Source organism: Phoxinus phoxinus, assembly GCF_949152265.1.
Source record: "Phoxinus phoxinus genome assembly, chromosome: 5".
Classification (NCBI taxonomy): domain Eukaryota; kingdom Metazoa; phylum Chordata; class Actinopteri; order Cypriniformes; family Leuciscidae; genus Phoxinus; species Phoxinus phoxinus.
In genome coordinates this window covers 40,836,366-40,851,365 of record NC_136880.1, presented here as the reverse complement: position 1 = coordinate 40,851,365, position 15,000 = coordinate 40,836,366, and the positions used below count along the sequence as shown (strand labels likewise).

The 15,000-nt window shown below is 37.1% G+C and overlaps 1 protein-coding gene across 1 annotated transcript in view; it reads left to right on the top strand.

Annotated features, from left to right (window-relative positions):
* The window catches only part of rnf126 (ring finger protein 126), a 17,328-nt gene that overhangs the window by 449 nt on the left and 1,879 nt on the right, over positions 1–15,000 (top strand). Inside the window, exons 2-8 of the mRNA XM_079614418.1 lie at positions 4,455–4,513; positions 5,226–5,283; positions 6,807–7,045; positions 7,482–7,550; positions 7,646–7,715; positions 7,879–7,972; positions 12,327–12,442. Of these exons, the coding sequence (XP_079470544.1) occupies positions 4,455–4,513; positions 5,226–5,283; positions 6,807–7,045; positions 7,482–7,550; positions 7,646–7,715; positions 7,879–7,972; positions 12,327–12,442 (705 nt within the window). The remainder of the gene's footprint in view (positions 1–4,454; positions 4,514–5,225; positions 5,284–6,806; positions 7,046–7,481; positions 7,551–7,645; positions 7,716–7,878; positions 7,973–12,326; positions 12,443–15,000) is intronic.

Sequence of the window (15,000 nt, the reverse complement as noted above, 5' to 3'; positions counted from 1 at the left end):
AACCAGAAGCACACTGGTTGTTGTGACATGATGAGCTCGTTACTTTTAATAACGAGTCTTAGAAAATACTGATATTAACGTGATGATCTTCGCCTGTCAGTTACTCTGGCTTGTGTTTCATATCTGGTAATATCTATATTTCATGTAGTTTACTTGTTCAAAACAGAGAACTAGTTATGAGAGCTGCTGTTCTCCCAAAACCCAGGGTTTGGTGTCTGCTCTGTGGTGTCATGAACTATTTGTAAAGTCTTTTCTGCTCACCAAGGCTGCATTTATTTCATAAAAATACAGAAAAAACTGTAATATTGTGAAATATTTTTGCAGTTTAAAATAATGGTTTTCTATGTGAATATATTGTAAAATTAAATTTTTTCCTGTGATCAAAAGCTGTATTTTCAGCATCATTACTCCAGTCTTCAGTGTCACATGATCCTTCAGAAATCATTCAAATATGATGATTTATTATCAATGTTGGAAACATTTGTGCTGCTTAATATTTTTTATAAGCTGGTATACTTTTTTTATTGATATTGATGAATAATACGTTATAAAAGGAAACTATTTAGTCTATTTAAAATATAAATATTTTGTAACGATATACACCACCGTTTTCTTTCATTGATAATAAATCATCATATTAATGATTTCTGAAGGGTCATGTGACACTGAAGACTGGAGTAATGATGCTGAAAATTCAGCTTTGATCACAGGAATAAATTAAATTTTACAATATATTCACGTAGAAAACATTTATTTGAAATGGTAATAATATTTCACCACTATTAGCCTACTGTTAATAATAAATGCAATGCAGGTTTGATGAGCATTCCAGACTTATTTCAAAAACATAAAAAATATTAATATTTCCAAACTAATGTACATTAGGTGGCTTTAACGGAAAACTGGTGTTTATAAGAGATTTTATTAACTAGCCCTAATTATTTTATAAAGAGACTGTTGATTCTTCAACGCCGATGTTTTCCTGATCTGTGATTGGTGGAAACGGATGTTTATTTCTATTATATTCTATTTATTGTACATAATACATATAAAGGCGTACATAAATACATATAAAGGCGTAGGCTATTTTTGATAAACGATTTAGGCTTTATCTCATGGTTGAAGTCGTTCAGTTGACAGAAGGCTGATTGTTTTGAGATCTGCTGGTTAGTTTTGTTAACTATTCATAATCATAATCATAATCATATAAAATATTGTGAGAGTGAGAGTGATGATAACTAATGTGTAGAAGATCAAAATGTAGATGGCTTGTTATGTGTTAGTGTTAGGTTTCTGATCTTTGATTCATATAGTTAGCTGTCTTATCGTGAGATATTGGTTTGTGCCATTAGCTAATAATCGCAATTATTATGAACTTATGATTGGTGATATTTTGATGGCAGCACGTGTGATTCTGTTGGCTGATACTGAAGGCTTGTTTATATGAGTTCACTGGGTTAGTTTTACTAACTAATAACAATATCTGTTCAGTTTGACTAACAACTGGTTGTAATGAGATCAGCTGATTAATTTAGTAATATATGAGTGGATTTAACAGATCTCCTCAGAGATATTGGTTTGTGCCATTAGCTAATAATCGCAATTATTATGAGGTTGAACTTATGATTTTGGATTGGTGATATTTTGATGGCACGTGTGATTCAATAGGCTGATACTGAAGGCTTGTTTATAGGGGTGTAACGATACCTTCATTTCACGATTCGATATATATATCACGATACTGAACTCACGATACGATATTATTGCGATACTCCCAAGACATATGATAAAAGGTTAACAAAAAATGTACTGTTGATTAAAATGCTAACTTAGATATTATATTGTGGGTTTAAATGAACAGGTTTGGACTTGGTGCTTGTAATTCAAGGACAATGGTGACACCAGAATAAAAATATTCATGATTCTGAAGCTGACCATTGCATTATTATACATTATAATCAACATTATATAGTAGTTTAATGTAGTACTGACACTAAAACTCTGAAAACATGATTTTTTTCTTATACAGTAATTTCTATTTTGGGTGAACTATCCACGATACATATTGTCACTATCCACGATACGTATTGTTGCATTTTTGTATTGCGATATATTGTTACACTGAGTTCACTGGGTTTTACTAACTAATAATATCCGTTCAGTTTGACTGTAATGAGATCAGCTGATTAATTTAGTAATTTATGAGTGGATTTAACGCAGTATGTGTTGATGAAGGAAACTTTCTGCTGACACTCTTAATAAAACCGTTGGAGAATGAGGATGTGATCTTTAAAAATGCCGTAACTCACGGTCCGCTTTACAATGAATGAGCCAGGACACATCAGGGTTGAGTTTTGTCTGTTTCATATACATAGAGCTGTCAGGAAATATGAGGCCGGAGATCTTTCCAAAAGGATCTTCTTCACGTGTTGCTCCTTGTATGAGGTTTCAGGGCAGAGAATGGATGGCGTCACAAAGCTCTTTTGCTTGTCTCTTCATCATTCTGTGGGGTTATTATCCTCCTGTTATTGTGCGGAGCCTCTAGAAAGAGCTCAAACCGGTCAGAACGGCAGTCACTGATGCAGGTCAGGAGGTCATCCTACAATCTGCAGGCCTTTTCCGTATTCAGGGAATTCTGAAAAATGTATTTATGCTAATGTGTGAGGAAAGGCAGCTCAGAGTACTTGCCTATACATTAGGGCTGCACAATTCATCGAATTAATTTGTAATCGTGATTACAATGACGGATTCCACAATTATGTACTCGTTCAAAGGCGCAATTAGAAAAAAAACCACAGTGCACTTACATTATTCTGTGTTTTAAATTTTAAAAGATGTTTTTTTTTCTCTACAGCTTATCTTAAGGTTTTTTACCCCCCTTTTTTTATTTTAGTTTTAGTATAATACCATGCATATTTTTACTTTGGTTTGGTTTCTTTAAATAATATATATATATATATATATATATTCTTTTTTTTACCTTTGAGGCGTAAAGGATTAGTTCACTTTCAAAAAAATGTTTGCTGATAATTTACTCACCCCGATGTCATCCAAGATGTGCATGTCTTTCTTTCTTCAGTCGAAAAGAAATTAAGTTTTTTGAGGAAAACATTCCAGGATTTTTCTCCATATAATGGACTTCAATGGCAACCATCTATCCCAATGTTCAAAAGAAGGTTCAAATGTCCGTCTCAATGCAGCTTCAAAGTCTCGACACGATTCCAATCGAGAAATAAGAGTCTTAAGCCTGTTTTATGCTTCTGTGTCGAATCGACGGCGTACCCCCGCAGACCCTTCTGCGTCGACGCGAACCCCTCTCCGCCCCCTCCGCCGTAGCTCCACGTGCACCTCCAAAAAATTGTAACTACGCGTCGAGGTGACAAGGGCTGTGATTGGTCACCCCCCCAACCCCCTAGCGTTCTGGCGATGAAATGCACCGCGATGCAACACAACCCGACGCAGAACCATAAAACGGCCACAACGCCGTAGGAGTGACGGCGTAGCTTCGGCACGCGGAAGCATACAACAGGCTTTACACAGCGAAACGATCGGTCATTTTCTAAAAAAACAATAAAAAAAAACGATTTTGAAGTTGGAGGAGAAAATGAGTCGGAGTTTTCCGCCCTTCCCTACTTTTTTGAACCGGATACACAGACAAATAACTTGGATAGATGACATGATGCGTGACCTTTCCAACGTGGACGTTGGGCGTCTTCAAGATCGATCACGATATAAAATCGTCAGATCGCCAGCAAAATAGTTCATATACAAACACCTAAAGGTCGGAGCTGAGGATGTGTAGAAGTTTATGAATGACAGCCGTTTACAGCCGAGTGCAAGAGGTGGTTCCTCGTGTCATGGATTGGGTCATTTTATTTCACCATAGCAAGATCTCAATATAGTTATTTTGCTGACAATCTTCTACTAATATAAAATGAGGAAGGACCGTTTTTAACAGCAGGGTATTGCCATACATTTGTAGCAACACTACTTGATCTGTTAATAAATGTTTAAGACTCTTAATGACTAGTAAAGTATAGGCTACAAACAATTCTCAACAAGTTGCTTGGAAATAATAAACAGCTTACAGATGGGTTAATAAACTATATAATTTGGTAGTGTTATTAATATATATATATATATATATATATATATATATATATATATATATATATATATATATATAATATATATATATATTAGATTGTTTTTTTATCTTAATTTTAGTTTGGCTTTAGTAATTTTGTGTGCTGTCTTTTTTTTTTTCTTTTAATATTTTTATTTAAGTTTTAGCTTATTCATTAATTGGTTTGATTTACTTTTTTTGTGTGTTTGTTTATTATCATATTGCTTCTCTCGCTATTTTCTAAAAGCATTATAATCTGCTTATCTGCATATGTTTGAGTGGTTTTACCCTGGCTGTGTGTAATAACAGCCTCTACTCTTTGTTGCAGGATTACATCTGTCCGCGGTGTGAGTCTGGCTTCATCGAGGAGTTACCTGGAGAAGGAAGGTAAAGTATTTTGAACTGAAACCTGGTGTATACTTGCCTCAGAGATACTGAAACATACTGATACTGAAATATTTTCTAAAGGCCAATTCACACTAGGGATGGCGAAAACTAAAACAATTCTTGACCGACCACCGAGCCTCATTAGCCGGTTAAAACCGGTTAAGCGATTAGTTTAAAATATGCTATGCTATTTGAAATAACAGCCATTTCGAGCCGCGCCTGCAATTTCGCAACTCTGTTGCATCTCTCTGCCGCTCTGCCTCTCGCTCACACACACACACACACATGGCGCCGCCCTTCTACTCATGTCACTTTTTAAAAAATCTCCTACAGCGCGAAACATGAGTCCCGTAAACGTGCCGCCGACGAGCTTGTATGTAATCGGAGGACAAATGGCTCCTTAGTTTTTAAATGGTTTGGGTACAAGGTGATCGCGTTGAAAATAAAGGCGTTTGTCTAGCGTTAGAAGCTCATTTGAAACATTGGTCAAACGGTCATCGGTTAACATCCCTAATTCACACCAACAAACACTTCAGATCAGTGTGTCGGTGTCTGCCGGAGCTTATTTTCGCCGGTTGAATCAGATTTAAACTGTCTGAAGTGACGTGCTGTAGTGTAGTCTGACGTTGTTCTGTATCCGTCACTGCAGTGTGAATTGGCCTTAATTCATTATTTTAATACATTTTTCTCTGTCTCTTCTCTTTTTTTCCAGTGCAGAGAATGGGTCCACGTCTACAGCCTCTAATGATCAGAATCGGCCCTCATTTGAGGTGAGCTGTCAGACTCTTCTCTCTTTAACAGCCTCATTATTGTGTTACAGCAGGTCTTTCTCTTACTCATGCTTTTGGCCGATGAGTACATGTTGGCTGCTGTGTGCAAACTGGTTTAGTAAAAATTTCCGAACCTGAATGCAAACTTTGACAACGTACATTAAAGGTACACTGTGTAGTTTTTAAAGTATTTTATTAGCTAAAATCAATGTCTTTATTCATAAATATGTCCTCATTGATGTAGAATTACCTCTGCCAATGATCTGACTTATCCTCGTAAATAGGGCTGTGTTGAAAAAATCGATTCACCAATTCTGAATCGATTTTCATATTCATTTCTAAAGATCGATCCGTAACTCAGAGGATCGATTTAATAACAGGCCTACATTTTCCCCATAAACACACTGAGACGTGGCGACCGGCGGCGCTGCTAATGCGGTTTCTCTGAATCCACCATAGACAGTATATAAGGCTTGTTGACCAGAAAGGAGGAAAGAGCCGTTCACATAGCGTGTTTTTTGCGCGTGCAAATTCGTTTTCCAGGCGCGCCTCTGTTCATGGTTGCATAGCAACGGCAGACGCAACGGGAAAGCACGCGCTTGTGGAGAGGAGAAAGCGTTGCAAACTGCGCTCTCCATGATGACGAGGAAGTATCATCAAAAAATTGATTGATTTCTAGCCCTTGCATTAGCTTTACTACTAGATATATTCATTGAGATGAGAAATAAAAAGCCGCCCTGTACAGATATGATCAGCTGTTCGGCCGAGCTTTCCATGTTGTTACGGAAAGGCCGCTGGTTTTTGTCACATGACCCGTTGAGATGCATTGAAGTGCTTCTCACTGAATTTGCACGCGCATAAAACGCGATACGTGAACTAAAGTGGTATCGTGTGCGGTTGTATCTAGTGTAAAAGGCCTTTTAAATATGAACGCAGTTTTGGATTAAATAAAAGGACAGTCAAGTCAAATAAAACACGTTTTATCTCCTGTTTAGTTGGTAACACTACATTAAGATACCATTCATTAACATTAATGCCTTATCTAACTTCAACACATTGAGTGAACAATACATTTTTACAACATTAATGTATGTTTGTGAATGTTATTTAATACAAACACTTGATTGTTCATGAACAATTAAAACTTTTGATTTTAAAAATATAAGATCGGATCAGATCGGATCGAATCGAATAATGATAAATGTATGAAATGATAATGATAAATGATAAAATGTACAGTGTACCTTTAATACATGCTTTTATCCAGGGCAACACATGTACAAACTTAGATTATCATAGCTATCTGTTAACTATGGTAAAAATTTGAAAATGTGTTGTAAGCATGCAAATCATAAATTGTTAAATAGTGTAGAATATTCTCCCAGTCCTCCAGTATTGCATTGAAAGCCATGTAAGCTACATTAAGAAAACCGTGTGTGTGTGTGTGTGTGTGTGTGTGTGAAGCACATCATCCTCCAGTGATATTAAACTGGTTGTTTAAAGCATTCCCTCTCACCCGTCAGAATGTGGACCAGCAGCACATGTTTACGTTCCCGCATGGATATGGGCAGTTTGCTCTGGGGATCTTCGATGAGGGCTTCGACTTCAGGGCAGGTTTGCCCGGGGAAGATAACCGTGACGCAGAGAACCGCAGAGAACGGGAGATGGCCTCACGACAGCGGTACATGTCGAGACAGCCACGGGGACGCCACGTTCCCCGGAGACAAGGAGTGCGGCATGAGGGTGTACCCACTTTAGAAGGGTGAGAACTCAGCAGATGCCACTGTTACCCAGATCTATTCAGCCGGGTTTGCATTTTCATTTTGCGAATGGGAATGTATGGAAGATCTGTTAAGGATTCACACTATAATGAAAAAAAAATCTATTTTAAGGAGTTTAAAAATTGTGATTTCCAGGCCTGGGAAAAAATATGTATAGTAAATATAACTTTAAATGTATATAATTATTAAATATAATTTTGTGAGCATAATTTCCTTTTTATTGTTTTTAAAATAGTTTTTTTTTAAAAACCTTAACTAGTAATCAACTGGAAAATTGATGTGAATGAATTGTTCATAAGGTGTGGAAAGCTCGGTAATGATATATTACGCTCATTACTGTGTAGACTAATAACAAAATCTTATTGTCAGCAGGCGTGAAATAAAATGTTTTTGTCACAATTTAAAATATTTTCACAGAATCATTCAGCAATTAGTTAACGGAATTATCGCTCCGACAGCGATGCCAAACATGGCGATGGGCCCATGGTGAGTCACTCGTGACATTTTCTCTTTCTTTACATCATTTCTCAGTTTATGACGATCTACATCTGATCACTGCACTATAAACTGCTGTCCCACAGGGGAATGCTGCATTCTAACCCAATGGACTATGCATGGGGTGCCAATGGATTAGATGCCATCATAACACAGGTATTATCCCACATGTACGCCATATAGTGGATGAGTAATGTGGATCAGTTTAGTGGTGCATTATGGTAAAATCGCTGTTTTTATTTACTTTACAACCACAATTATGCATTATAAAAACAGTATGATCACATGCTCCATATTTGTCCCTTTTGTCGTTCTGTAGTTATTAAATCAGTTTGAAAATACGGGTCCCCCTCCGGCAGACAAAGAGAAGATTAAGGGTCTTCCTACAGTCCAGATAAACCAAGAGCACGTGGGTAAGAGGAACACAGACGTCTGATACATGAGCACCTCATACCTAGCATCAGTTGATCTCTGTTGTCATTGGCTGCAGTGCTTCAGACTGGGTCGATTTCAAGACTTGTATGTTTGTATGCTAACAGTGTGCTGTGCTTTAGCATTCTAGCGGAAACTGGTAGATTTCCCACATGGTCAAACCCTCTCTGAAGCATTGCATCTCGAAATTCATCCAGCATCGTCACTATAGCTGTCAAGACACGTCACGGTGCTCCCGTATTTGTGCATCTGGAGGTCTTGGTTTTATCTTAGCATTATGACAGTTTTATGCAATAAGATATATATTACAATATTATAGAAATGTATCGGCCATGTAGTTGATTGATTCTATAATACACCTTATCAATTAAATAAATATATATATATATATATATATATATATATACATGTATCATGTATGTATGTGTGCGGGTGTGGGTCAGTAAAATATTTTCTTTTTAAGGTAATTAATACAGTGCATTAAATTGATTAAAAGTAACAGTAAAGACATTTTTACACTTGAAAGACATTTAAAAAATGTCAGTTATTTTAAATATGATATGATGTTACAAAAGAACTTTCTATTCATGCAAAAAAAAAAACTAAATTGTGGTTTCCACAAAAATCTGAAGCAGCAAAACTGTTTTCAACATTGATGAGAATTAGAAATGTTTCTTAAGCAGCAGATCAGCATATTGGAATGATTTCTGAAGAATCATGTGACAATAAAATGTCACAATATGAAGGTTTTTACTGTATGTTTTAATCAAATAAACGCAGTCTTGGTGAGTGTAGGAGACTACTAGAAACACAGGTGAAACTGGAAATATTTTAATATGGTGCAAAAGTTCATTTATTTCAGTAATTCAACTTAAAAGGTGAAACTAATATATTATATAGACTCTTTACATGCAAAGTGAGATATTTCAAGCCTTTATTTGTTATAATTTTGATAATAATAATATATTTATTTTGTATAGCGCCTTTAAAAGTAGCTTTCTCAAAGCGCTTTACAGACAAGCATAACAACAATTGAATAAACACAATGAAGATACAATAAAAAATAAAATAGAATAAAAAAAATAAACACATAAAATCAAGTTCAGGTAAAAGCAATCCTAAAATAAAGAGTTTTAAGAAGAGATTTAAAAGTCACTAGTGTATTTGCTTCCCTGATGTTGGCCGGGAGAGAATTCCAGAGCTTAGGAGCATAGACGGAAAATGCTCGGTCACCCCACGTATGAAGCCGTGTCTTCGGAACAACCAAAAGACCACTCTGTGAGGAGCGCAGATTGCGACGTGGTGTGTAGGGGATTAATAAGTTAGTCAAATACTGGGGTGCCAGATTGTGCAGAGATTTATAGGCCAGCAAAAGGATTTTAAAATCAATACGGTACCTAACAGGTAGCCAGTGCAGGGACTCCAAGACCGGGGTTATATGGTCCCTGGCCCTGACCCCAGATAGTACTCTAGCAGCTGAATTTTGAAGATATTGCAATTTATCCAGTGATGATTTAGATACCCCAGCTAGAAGACCATTGCAGTAGTCAATGCGCGAGAAGACAAAAGAGTTTATCAACTTCTCAGCTACCGAAAAGGACAACATAGGACGTAGCCGGGCTATATTTCTGAGGTGATAAAAAGATGTCTTAACTGTGTTCTGGACAAAAGGCTCAAATGACAGTGTGGCGTCAAATATGACACCCAGATTTTTTAATTTGGTCTTAAACTCCAGTGCAACACCATCAACAGACAAAGTAGGAGACCCAACCTTTCGCAGTTGATGTGGAGTTCCAAGGAGCATAACTTCTGTTTTTGAGCCATTTAGAGACAGAAAATTATTGGACATCCAAATCTTTATCTCAGCAATACAGTTAGAAAGATGCCCAACGTTCACTTGCTGACCCGGTCTAGTATGTATATAAATCTGTGTATCATCAGCATAAAAGTGATAGTTAAGGTTGAGCGATTGTAGTAATTGACCAAGTGGATAGATGTACAAACTAAAGAGTATGGGACCCAAGACTGACCCTTGTGGAACACCCGTATGAACAGAACCAACTTTGGACCTATAACCACCCATAAAAACAAATTGACTGCGGTCAGTGAAATAGGACTTAAACCAGTCAAGAACAGTCTCTGACAAGCCAAATACATGTTCGAGGCGATTTAGTAGTAGGGCATGGTCAATAGTGTCGAAGGCTGAGCTGAGATCCAAAAGAATGAGAATGGACGTGGAGCCGGAGTCGGAGGCAATCAGTAAGTCATTTGCGACCTTCACCAACGCAGTCTCAGTGCTATGTAATTTTCGAAATCCTGATTGGTGTGGCTCAAATAGTTTATTTTCGATTAAGTGTTTGTTTAATTGAGCTGCAACCACACCCTCCAGGATTTTAGACAGAAACGATAGATTTGAGATTGGCCGATAATTTAACAGATTACTCACATCAGAATTTTGCTTTTTTAAAACGGGAGTAACCGCAGCAGTTTTAAGTGCTGCTGGCACCTCCCCAGTTGACAGAGAGTCATTTATTATAGCAAGGACTGAGGGACATAAAGGACCAAAGCAGGATTTAAACAGGCCACCAGGCACGGGATCAAGTATGCAAGTGGTAGCTTTCATACTAGAAACCTGGTTGCAGAGCATCTCAGGTTTTAGCAAAGTAAATTTGGATAAAGGAATGCCAGAGAACCTAGGAGTATTAACTGTAAGATCGGCAGACTGCAAGGAATGGATATTTGTGCGAATATTGTAAATTTTCTCACTGAAAGATTTGAGAAACTCATTGCACAGCCAGTCAGATGGAGTCAGAAAACTGACACCATCTGCTTTAAGCAGACTATTAATTGTATGAAAGAGCTTCCTGGGATTGCTATGATTATTATCAATAATGTTTGAGAAATAGGCAGATCTTGCAGTTCCAATGGCTACTCTGTAGTTTGACAAGCAATCTATCCAGGCCTGGTGGAACACATTTAAACCAGAGTGCCGCCATTTTCGCTCTAATTTCCGACACATAGCCTTCTGTATACGCAAGTCACCATTATACCAGGGGGCTGACTGTGCATAAGAAACATTACGTGTTTTTATGGGTGCAAAGATGTCCAAGTTGGCTGTAAGGACATTATTAAATACTGAAATTTTATCCTCAAGAGGAGCAGAAGACATGTCAACTAAAGAGGAGACAATCGAGTTTGCAAAGGTAGCATGATCAATTGATTGCCATTTACGGAAAGAAATAGTTCGTGAAGTCTTTCTACTAGAGTGAAATGTCTCGATATTAAAAAGGATAGCTAGATGATCAGAAAGACCAGCATCCACAACTGAGAGATTAGAAAGAGATGAGTCATTTGCAATAATTAAATCTAGTGTGTGTCCTTTACAGTGAGTGGGGACATTTACAAACTGAGAAAAATTAAAGCAGTCCAAGAGTGATAGAAAATCCTTGGCCAAGAGACAGGCTTTCTGATCTACATGTAAGTTAAAATCACCCAGAATCAAAATTCTCTTAAATCTGACGGACAATATAGAAAGAAGATCAGCAAACTCGGACAGAAAGTCCTTATTCAGTTTAGGAGGTCGATAGATAGTGACCATGGCAGAATGGAGAGCAGAGTGAGTATCAGACACATTTAGAACAAGACATTCAAAAGTTTTAAAAGGAGGAACGGACACAGGGTGAATCTTGTATTGCAGTTTGTAAAGAACTATAATACCACCACCTCTACCTGTAGTTCGTGAAACGTCAATGAGTCCGAAGCCCGCTGGAGTCAGCTGATTAAAAAGAAAACCATCGTCCTGTTTGTGCCATGTTTGTGATGATTATGTTTGTGATGTCATCACATGTTTGTGATGATTATGGCTTACAGCTTATGAAAACCTTTTCACAATATTCTAATTTTGAATTTGGGGTTTTCATAATCTGTAATAATCATCAAAATTATAACAAATAAAGGCTTGAAATATCTCACTTTGCATGTAATGAGTCTATATAATATATTAGTTTCACCTTTTAAGTTGAATTACTGAAATAAATGAACTTTTGCACCATATTAAATTTTTTCGAGTTTCACCTGTATTTAAAAATTCTACCGTCCCCAAACTTTAGAAGTTGTTGGTAGTGTATTTAAAACAAATTGCACCCAAGTAATAAGAAGATAAATAATGCAGTTGGTTAGTTCTCTCGTCATTCAGACAAGCCACAGACTAATGGATTTGAAAATATATAGTCTTTTCACCTCTCTAACATCAGTGCAGCCTGTTTAGACTGTGAATTCTAGTGTGTTGCGATGTTTACACTTCCTGTTTGTGACGCGAGTGTGTTTGTGTTTCAGGTGCTGGTCTAGAGTGCCCTGTTTGTAAAGAAGACTACAGCGCCGGAGAGAACGTTAGACAACTTCCTTGCAATCACCTCTTTCACAACGACTGTATAGTTCCCTGGCTCGAGCAGGTGCGTTTCTCTTTATTGCACTTATTCATCTGCACTCAACATGTTTACAACTTTTCAGCTCATTTATTTGTTCGTTAATGAGAGATTCAGATAAAGTCTGTTTCAATTTGTTGCTTGCCACATTAATTTCATTAGTTTCTGTACAGGAAGGCAGGAGTCTATAAATTGATTTACTACTAATGGTGGAGAACTGGCACGTTTGTGTTCATCCTGTTATACAGCACCTTTGAACTTTGTAACTTTTTTTAATGAATATGCATGTGTTGCAATTAAAAAGTACTTCTGTAAAATAATATGCCAGGCTTTCAGAAATGTGCGCATCAAACTCAGACACTTCAACTGTACTCATTATAACTCGCATAGATGCACCGATTACCATTTTCTAGGCCGATTCCGATAAAAAAATTTCTAACCACTTTACAGCACACACAAATATTTATTTTCAATATATTTTTTTAAAGGTGGGGTATGTAATTCTCTTTTTTGGCCATTTTTTTTTAAAAATCACTTAAAATCCTATTCCTAACTCACTTACAGCCACTGAGTTAGAAGCACTGAAATAAAAATTAAGCAATTTAATCATCTGTGGAACGGGCAGGACTCTAAAAACTCCAGCCAATCATTTCCAAGACCACCTAGAATCATTGGACAGTAAGTGTGTCAATCAATCGGTCGTACCATCCCCCCCTCCCCCCATCCATGTCCATGTTCTTTGAATGGGTGGAGTCAAAGGAAAGAAGGTAGGACCATTTGAGTTGTGTATTTTCAAAATCTGCCAGCCGTTTTGCAAATCACATACCCCACCTTTAATATTTAATATAATATTTTTTAAATAAAACACCATATACTTTTACCCAAACTGAATAATAAAAACAAGTTTAAATGGGTACATTTTCTACAAATATTTTTGAGTCTTCTTTTCTGACATAGCTACTCCAGTTCTTGTTAAAACACACTAGACATGCTAATAATGTGCATTTTGGGCATTTTTTGTGTGAAATGTTTATTTTGTCCATCAAAAGTGTGCTTTCACTTTAGTTGAGCGACGCTCCTGCTCCGCATATTTTTTTCAGCATGAATGTTAATCAATGAGATCATTCACACCGAAAAACATACACACTGCTCACGCGCCGCTCACGCTTGCGGTGTGAAACGGCCGTAATTCACAAGTTTTCCTACATGTGTGTTCCTGTGCACGTGTGATGCTGATGTTGCGCGATGTTAATCATGCGGCGCCCGAGTGCATTTGACCGGCATTAAATCTGCATATGTCAGACTGACCGGCCGGTCGCCGTTCACGTGAAAATCGGCCAATTCCGGTCACCAGCCGCTCAATCGGTGCCTCTCTAATAACTTGATCACTAGAACTGACTAGAGTTCAAGTTCATTTTCATATGTTTTTGTAATAATTATATATATTTTTTACATTAGCCCTCTTTCACACATACAGTTTTTAATGCTAAATATCCGGTTAGAGATCATGTGTGAACTGGACCCCTTCAAAAATACCTGTAAATCATTTCTGGCAGTTTCCCAGTAAGGGAAGTTGTAACATTACTGGTATAATGCTGTGTGTGTGAACAAAGAATGAAGATTACCGGTATGAGCACGTACGAGGTCAGAATGCGCTGACGTAAGAAGTCTGCTTTAGTTCCTATGGAGATGGCACGCTTACTCCGCACCGTTTACAGTAAGCTCTGCTGCATTTGAGTAGTTATGTAAATATACACTAGATGACATTGACACGTCTCTCAGCTGTTTTCCCAGCATTTCTTCTCCATTCATCAGCGCTGCGGCTCTGCGGTTGTTCTGCTATTATGTGCGTCTTGTGTTTTTAAGAGCAAAAACACTGTTTGATCATCCCCTTATGCCTGTCACTCAGTCGTCAAAAATGTTGTCAAATTGTACAGATAATGAAACTGAAGCACTTCTCCTCATGCGGGCGAGTTGAAGACATTAAAGATAATCTCCTATGACTGACATCACAGAATTTACCGGTATTTTGGTGCTGATGTGTGAATGGTCTCGGTAAAAAGCCAGAATGCCATTGCTTGTGCAATCTGGTTATTATTTGGTCATTTACTGCGATTGCTGTGTGAATGGGGCTGAACAGAAGATGAAAAAACCCCAGCTAGATTCACTATGTCATAAAATCTCCATTGCTGATGTTTACTGCTGTTAATGTCAGGATGTCAACAATGAACTTACTTTTGATCATTTTTAAACCTTTGCAAAAGACTAACAATTATTAGAAGAGAAAAAAACACAAATTGAAACTAGTTTAATATTAAATACTGCATGAAAAATGGCAGCGTCAAGTGGAGTAATTACAAATTTAAAAAAAAAATAGTTTAATAATGTACCGTTCAATCTTTATTTCTTTTTTTTTTTTCGCTCACCAAGGCTGAATTTATTTGATAAAAAATACTGTAAAAGCAGTAATAATGTGAAATATTATTACAATTTAAAATAACTGTTTTCTATTTAAATGTAATGTAAAATGTAATTATTCCTGTGATCAAAGCTGAATTTTCGGCATCATTACTCCAGTCTTCAGT